The sequence below is a fragment of the Anser cygnoides genome, chromosome Z (assembly GCF_040182565.1).
Source record: "Anser cygnoides isolate HZ-2024a breed goose chromosome Z, Taihu_goose_T2T_genome, whole genome shotgun sequence".
Classification (NCBI taxonomy): domain Eukaryota; kingdom Metazoa; phylum Chordata; class Aves; order Anseriformes; family Anatidae; genus Anser; species Anser cygnoides.
In genome coordinates this window covers 11,194,809-11,203,584 of record NC_089912.1, presented here as the reverse complement: position 1 = coordinate 11,203,584, position 8,776 = coordinate 11,194,809, and the positions used below count along the sequence as shown (strand labels likewise).

The 8,776-nt window shown below is 33.8% G+C and overlaps 1 protein-coding gene across 2 annotated transcripts in view; it reads right to left on the bottom strand.

The window, feature by feature from the left end:
- Positions 1-289: 289 nt before the first annotated feature.
- The window catches only part of PTBP3 (polypyrimidine tract binding protein 3), a 65,296-nt gene continuing 56,809 nt past the window's right edge, over positions 290-8,776 (bottom strand). For both annotated transcript variants that reach the window (XM_013192285.3, XM_048051408.2), the window contains exons 12-14: positions 8,130-8,346; positions 7,024-7,101; positions 290-6,339 (exon numbers count right to left, since the gene is read on the bottom strand). In XM_013192285.3, the coding sequence (XP_013047739.1) occupies positions 6,207-6,339; positions 7,024-7,101; positions 8,130-8,346 (428 nt within the window). In that variant the 3' untranslated portion in view covers positions 290-6,206. The remainder of the gene's footprint in view (positions 6,340-7,023; positions 7,102-8,129; positions 8,347-8,776) is intronic.

Below are 8,776 nucleotides of genomic sequence, written 5' to 3'. Positions count from 1 at the left end.
CATCCCTGTCTCAGAGAATGAAGCAGTCTTCAACCGCTGAAATGGATCAGAGTGGTGGTTTTCCATCCTACTGAAAATGAAGATTTCTACCCTGTTCAGGTGTTACTGAACTTCAACTGTTGTTGAAGATGTGCTTTAGTCCTCTTAAGATACATTTGATATAAAATGCTTTTTCTTAGATGGCCATGTTTGCTAAAGAAAAAAAATTAAAAAAGGAAATAAGACATTATTAGCTGCACAAATATAAGACAAGAATAAACCCAAAGCAATAGACAAGAACACAGGAAAATTCAAGAGAGTACAGATGTAATGACATTTATTAAAAGGCATGCTACAACAACTAGAGTTAGGAAAAGAGTTAGGTGTAGATACCGAGTAATCAGCAAATACACAAATTTAAAGGAAACCATATATTGCAGTGTAAACAATTTCAAACTAACCATGCACTACACAATTAGATTATTTTTTTTTAATATTACATCATCTTTGCCCTTACAATATAAACCATCTCAACAAACATGGAATCCTTTTTCTCCAATGCCAGAAGCTGCTTTACAAATGAAAGCTGGTACTGTTGTTTATTAAAATATACAATTGATGTTTTTATATAAAAGCATTTTACACTTTCATTTGTCCCCCAAAACAATTTTTGCCAGGTTTAAAAAAAGGTTACAAATATTTACAGCATTTTCTTGTGTTAGATGAACATTTTTATAAACCAAGAAGGGACTTTTATGAACAGCTACGGTAAAATGAAGGAATGTCAGTAATTCCTAGTCATGCTTTCGTGTCTTGAATACAGTACTAAAAGTAGCTCGTTAACCCCTTATCATACATCATTTGGTTCACTTTATGACCTCATTTTCTACTAAGTGTTTCATCCACCAGCAGCAGTCTCAACTAAAGGCCGCTTTGCACTGGGTCTTCCCATCAGTATTTGATCAGAGAACGTGATGTGCTGATGCAAGAATCTGCTTAGTTAGCAACTCTAACTTAATGTGCTGCTGCAGTTCTAGGGTGAAATTTTGCAGAAAGTGGACAATATGCTCAAGAAAGATTGGAAAGTGCTTAAAATGGACTAAGTACATAGGTGGTTAGATTCCCGCTCATCATAAATAATGCACAGTTTTCAAGAACTGAAAAACTGTTTACAGTGGTGACGTTAATCTAAGGTAAAAGCTTAGAAAAAAAAACCCTTCAACTATGTAAGCATTTCATTTGTTGGGGACTGTTCCAGGCACAACCTGTTGTTACAATACTAAATTGGAAATATGTGGATTATGCTTGGATTCTGGCATACTGCAGTACAAAATAAAATACTGCAGTGGTAAAGGCAAAGTTATAATTAAATCTGTATTGAAAGTTGCAATTGACTGCTTGTATAGTCAGTGGACAACATTCATTCTTAACAATATAAATATACAATTTCCAGGGAAAAAAAAAAAAGGTATTTATTATACTTAAAACAGCAATAGATACAAAGAAAAACCCCTACATATAGGACTGCAGAAGGCACATAAACTTTGGTCCCATTTTGTGTTGGTCCCTGCCCACCTACACAATAAAGCCCTGAAATTAAGAATCTCAGGATTTTTCTGTTCTTTCATGAAATAATGCACAATTCTTAATTGTTAGGATTTGCTTTAAAAAGAACAGGCAAACAGTCTTGTGTATAGCAAAGAGGTCTTCAGAAGACAGTTAGAAGATGAAGTTAATTTAAAAAAAAAAAAAAGGATAATCTGAACAGTATCCTTTCCGCACAACAGTAAAAACACTCAGTCTGGTAGGTCTGCTTTAGATAGCAGCACGCCAAGACAAAAGGTTAAAGCAGAAATTAAAAAAAAAAGCTTCTTATAAGCAGTTACCCTCTGACCTGAAAAACAGCAGTACGTGCTAGTTGTGTACAATGACAAGAATAGGTCCATATCCAAAACAGAATAAAAACCTCATCACTTCGCTAAACAAAATGAATGAATCTGAGGACAGCAAGACACTCTGGCAGTTTTTTTCAATAAGGGCAAATAGTTTTCTCAGCATACAAACACAGGTTTGCCATCCCTAAACACAAAATGCCATAGAGGCAAATCTCCTCAGATCTGTGCAATAATAGGCACAAAAAGACATCAATCTATCTCAGTAAAAGGTTGCACATAAAAGTGCAACTGACAGGACCGCCAGACAATGCAACCAAATCAAATTAAGAATAAAATTTTCAGCGATTTGTTCCAATTTTCCAAGATATTTTAAAGAACTTGAATGTAAAAGTTTTACCATTAAGCAACAAATCGCAATTGAAAAGGCACTAAGGGACATCCAGGGTTGTTAAAAAAGGCCTTACTACACTTTGAACCAAGCGTGCTTCCACCAAAAAAAATGGAGTTGGAGGTAACCCAGAGCTGATTTTTGACTTGGCATATATAAAGGCAGAGAACTTCACCGTCAGCCATTTCTGGCAGCCATGGTCAGGATTTAAACACTAGTGTTCTAGAGTACAACTTATGAGTTACATTATACACATTACAAGGTACTCCACAAATGATTTAAACAGAAATTAAGAATTTACGTTATAGAAATTATAAACTTATCTTTCACAACTTAACGCCAGAGTATAGAGAAGATGGAGCCAGGAACATTTTTGGGAATTGCACAGTAATAGCACAAAAGGCAACGTATGTAGGATGCAATAAGCTTAAAGCCTAATTACATGAGGGAAAAAAATCACAATGAGGGCAGTCAAACATTGCAACTGCGGCTCAGTATTTGTGAAATATCCATTCTTGGAAATATTGAAAACTCTGGACAATTCTCTGAACAACATCTCAGAGTTGGCCCTAATCTTAGTGAGAGGTAGGACTAAGGCCTTCAGAGGTTCCTTTCCAACGTACATCTGTAAGAATCTACATTCTGTGTAAGAATCTGTAGAATAAAACCATTCTTTCCCAAGTCCTGCTCTTTTCACCGATATCAAGCTCATATATGCTTTTGAGAACCATGAACTGAGATGCAACTGTGCTTTTGCAGCCAGGCACTGATGAGTCAAGCACAAAATATGAGAATTACTCCTTTTCTCCTGATCCTTCACTAACGGCGCATTATAGTACTGGTTTTGCTTGTAATTATTCAAGGCAGAATATTGAATGACATAAGCTAGCCTTAACTAGTACCATCATTCTGTTAAGCAAACAGGAAGATGTACTGCTATTTTTGAAGCCTGCCTGCACTTTTTGTACAATCACATCTCTGTAAGAGGCACCATCTCTAAGATATACACCAATCTAGATGTAAGTTGAGGAGAATAACTCAACTAAAGAAATATAGCAACAACAAAAGAAAATTATAAAAAGATAGAGGATAAATGTATCACAAAAGCAAAAACAAACAAAATAAACCATAGCATCATAAATATCTACTACCCAGATTTTTCTTAAATTAAAAATCTGTAAATATCTGGCAACTTAAACTGGAGGCCTCTGCATTTCAAACTGCAAGCAGTCCAGAGCTGACATTAGCTATATTCTAACATTAAGATAAAAACAAAAATAAATTCATTTCTCTTTCTGAGAGAATGTTGTAGGCCCTTTACATTTATTTAAGGCCCTTTCATTTATCCCCTTACGTTTATTTAAGCATTCTCACCTTCCGTTATTATAGTCAACAAATTAAAAAGGCACATAATTTGTCTGTTTGTATATACATATAACATTTTACACAGACAATATACATATACTGCTTCTGATATTATATATGTAAATATTAACTCTCAAATTTAAGGTTCCTTTTCCCTGCTTCAGAGTTACATTCAGGTCTAATGTGATTTCTGTCGTCTGTGGCTCTAGTTCTTCAAAAAAAAAGTGACAACTCGTATTTTATGAATAATGTCTTAATACTATCAAACCACTTTATGTGCAGTAACAAGAAACATTCTCAGTCCAGCAACTGTCTGTAGCTGTTACCAACGTGACTGCTAAGAAGGTTAAACGCAGACATGAATTACGAATTAATTATCTTGTTGAAAATGGTTCTATCTGCAAATGAACAAGGCTGCCTACAACTGTACTTTGCTAAAAATGTAACGATGATACTTTCTAGGCTACTCTGGCACCACAGAATTAATTTTCATGGAAAAAAAAAGTTTGAAAATTCACCAAACTGAATCAGGCATTTCAAAGAGGGTAAAATGGAAAGACTACCTCAAATCCCAAAGACAACGTAGCTATACCTAAACCCCAGTAACTTTCCATTAAATATTACATTCTGAATAATTATTTACTTGTGTACAAGCATACAACTATGGTTACCTACATAGTCAGCATTTTACCAACTGCCAAATAGCATGTTTTTGTTGCTGTATAGAGATCTGGCACCTTCTTCACTATGGTTGGCTGCTGCATTTCTAATAAAGTTACAGACATTAATAAAGGGCAAGGCAGTATCTCACTGATTTTACAAAAGTACTTCAGAGAAACTATTTGAAGAAGTTTACTCCAAAATGCTCAGATCTCTCTAGAAATACACACTCTATTCTAGAAAATAGGAAAAATCCTTAAACTCATTAAAAAATCATGAAAAAAATGAGTAAGTTGCAAAACATTATTGCAGAAACAAACTCTACAGTAGTTTTAAGTAAGCAATGCTATGATATCACCTCTTTAAAAACTAACATTTTTTTTTGGAAATTCTAAAAAGAAAAAGCACTTATAAAATGTATTTTTTCTTAAAATACAGACAGAAATCAGTGAAGTTCATATGTACTTTCAACACAAACTAACTGCATCTCAGCTCATTCTCCAAATAGAAATGGACAATCAGTATTGAACTTTTTGATTTCTATAAAGGAAAGAATGCCCTTTAAGGTCAAAATTGGGATGAAAATGCAGGAACCTGGAAGAGAATAAGTTACATAAAGTCCAGAAACTGGAGTCAATTTGTTCTTTTGCCTTTCTGTAGAGATTTTGTTTGTTTGTTTTGGTTCTTTCTGTGTGGGATTTTTTTTTTCAGTCAAATATGGGTATCAGGCAACTGCAACCAGTGAAGTTCAAAGAGGCCTGCAGGATTGTACAACGAGTTAAACCTCTTTCCCACCTCTGCCCTATCTCTATACCGAAGCACCAGTATCTAGAATTCAGAGCGTTACTTATTGAAAAAAAATACAAATGAAGTAGTAAGGAAAATATTTACAAAGAAAGAAGAAAGTTTGAAAAGCCCACAATACGTTTTTCAAGATACTTCAGATAAAACTCAAAGCTATTGTATCATAAGCACATAGTAAGGCACATAATAAGAAATTAAGTAAATACACAGTAACCATAGTGGTACAAAAAACTGCTGAGGTTTAATTTTTCATCCCCAAATATGACCTTACCAAAAATAACTTCTTAAAAATTCATTAAACTGTCATAGACCTGAATATTTTCTATAAGATTGTAAACATTTTTTTCTTTAAAGAAATGTAAAAAACTCTTTGAAATCAGGACTATTTTCCCCTCTTATATTCTCCAAAATACTATTACACAACACGACTTCATAGTAAAAATAACACAAACTTCCATTACATGATGAAGTCAAGCTAAAACTCTGATATCACATCTTGAAGAAACTCATCAAATATCTTTTATTCCACAGAGAAGGCACTGCCTTTTCTCTAATAATTTAACCCATAAGAACAGCACAGACTTTGTTTTTTTAAAAAAGTTAATTGTAAAGATTTGCCAAAGTATGAACACACACCTCAGTAACATAAATACTATTCAGAGGGCACTCACAGTCAATGCTTGCTTTTCTTCAAGAAATCCAAGCACTACTTCACATTCAAATTAGTGTTTAATATGTGTAGAGTAGACTCATCATTTTGTCAGATTTTTTTTGTTTGTTTGGTATATTGTAAAAGCACTCCAAAATGTTTTGTAAGGCTGATTTGGAATAAAAACTAAAAAGATATTCTCAAAAGAAAATTCTAAGTAGGAAATTTGATGATAAATATTATTTCTAAAAGACATTTCATAGAAGAATCTTTTTATGAATGAATATTAAATGTTGATCACATACTGGCAGCTACAATCAGAAAAGATCATCCCCTAATTCTTTGCTGTGTGTATGAATAAGCTTTTTCTTTTAAGAGGCAGAGTTGGTCACAGCTGCTTCAGTCTCTGTTTGAAGATCTTAACCAAAACTGCGATGCTGTCTTAAAAGGAATGTTCACAGAAAAGTCAGATTGTAGATTTTGAGAAGGAAACTCGGAGGTGATGGTTTTCTCCAAAGTCATGATTGTGAAGCTCAATAAGAGCATGAACTGCTTCCTCCACAGAGCCCAGCTGGATAAGAGCCATTTTGCAATCTTTCCTGAAGTACAACAAAAAACATTATTAATGCTAATCAAATTTTCATCACACTAGCCAATACAAAAAAATAGTGCATGTATTTTGTCAGCCATGCCATATAAATCCCTTCCACACTGAACAGTTGTGCAGTGCGAGACTCAGATATAGTTATGTATCTGATAAAAAAGAGAGATACCAAGACTACATAAATTTTGTAGATCAATGGTCTACAGCCATGCCATTCTTCCATAATAATGCATTTCAAAAAGATGAGTCAAGATATGGCTCAAAGACCCGCTAGAAAACATTTGTATTGTCTATATGTATGGGATTATTCATGATTATGCTAAAATAATGTTGTCAAGCAACATTAATGAATGCTAGAACAGATTCATTGTCATCTTTCACTTAACATTTTACATATACCTCTTGTACTTCTTTTTGAAGAAACTACTTTCATTCACTTTCCTAAAACTTATCTTACTTCAAACACACGTGGAATTTGTCAAAAGGCCAAATATCTTTCATTTAATTATGCTAATATAGTATCCCATTTGAAATTTTAAGATTAGAATTATCATAAACATGTCACAGCTGTACAGCTGTTACCTATAGATAGTGTCATACACAAGTGGAATTTCCCCAAAAAGCCATTATCCATCTTCCAGGATGAAAGATTGCACAATGTTTTTACATGAGAACTTACTGGAAGAATCTGAAGGCTTTCACAGTAGATCCAGTACCTGCAAAAAGGTTCTTCAGATCATCAACAGTTACAGAAGGCCTGTTAAAAAACAAAACAAAACCACCCCTACTTGTAAAAGAGCACAGAGATCAGTAATATCATCAAATTCCCAGTTCTGGCTTCTAAGCTAAATTTGAGCATCAAATACCATTTCCACCAACTTAAGCCTAGTCAACACTTCAGCCCCCAAATCCTGGCTTTGACACTAAGATTTAGCACTGTAGTGTGCTACAAAAATAGTTCAGACACAGCCTACTGCTTTTCATCCACCTTCAGTTCTGTCTCTGTTAAAATCAGATTGCATAAAAATTAACTGGTAGCTCCAGAAATATCTTTTGTCTTGTAATTACTGTTAGTATGCTGCATGTATTTTCAATTTTGAAAGTTTTCTATTTTACTCAAAAAGCCATTTAAGAAGTGTCCTAAATATATTTTTTTCTTGTTTGAACAAAATTCCAGTTTTCTCTTTTTTTCCCCTTGAACAGCTGCAGAACAAAAGAAGCCTGTGCAAACTTATGTTTGGTTGTCAGTTTACACATTGTTGACAACATTCTAGCATGGAAAAAGGTTGTTTCCAGTCTTAAAGAACACACTTTTTAACAACTGCTTTTTAAACACAACTTCCCCTTACATGATTATTCTAAAGTCTCTAGAAACCATTATTTAAAGTGTTAGAAACATTAAAAACCGTATCTACATTATATAATGATGCTAATGATGAATTTGATGCAATGTAACTCTCAAAAAGCATGTCTTTAATTTTCCATAAAAATTTGTAACACTGAACTTAAGATATGAAAAAATAAATATATTTTCTCAAGAAAACGTAAACTCTATTAAAACTTATCAAGAAGAGCAATAACTTTCAATCCATTATCCTCTTCACTAGCAATAAAAAATGACAGTTAAAGAATTTGCTTGTTGTTAGTTACAGAGAAAAATGACCCAATTCTCAGGAAACTGTAGAAGGACAAGGAAATTTACAGCTTACGTCAGACTTTGTAGCTTTTAGAACATAACCTAAAAAACATCATCTTTCCAAGAAGATCATACATGTAGATACTCACGGGATATTGGAGAGATGCAGGGTGGCAGACGGAGGAAAGATATTCTGGAAGTTCTTAGAGCCAGGCTTCTTAAAGCGATGTAAAGGGCTATTGCTATAGTCCTTTGTCAGACCATGGTCCTCTTGTCCTTCACGAGGCAGCTGAACAGTCTGATGTTTTGAAAAAGTAGCGTGGAGGATCTTCCCATAAAGCCTCTGTCCATTCAAGTTGCTGATAGCTAATCAGTGGAAACATCATTTGAACAGGAAAACAGATGATTGGAGTGGAAGAAAAAACGATTTTTTGCATACTGCTGTTGTCTCCTGTTTAGTGTCAGATTTCACATTCTCATTTTTAAATAGCAAATTCCATTTTTACGAGGTGGGTTATGTTTCCCTTCATAACATTACATTTAAAACATGTATAAGGATGTATATACCCTCCAGTCTAAATGCAACAGAAACACAAAGCAGCTTTTCAATAAAGAGCACTTGATTATTTTTAAACAGGTACATATAAGATGACCTACATGAAAACTGTATGAGTTATTAACAAGGTAAACTAGAGGAAAAATCTATGATGCTTTAATTCTAACATTTACTAGATTGAGATTTGCAGGTGTTTGGGTTTTTTTAATCATTATAGGAAAATAATTTGCATACATGAAA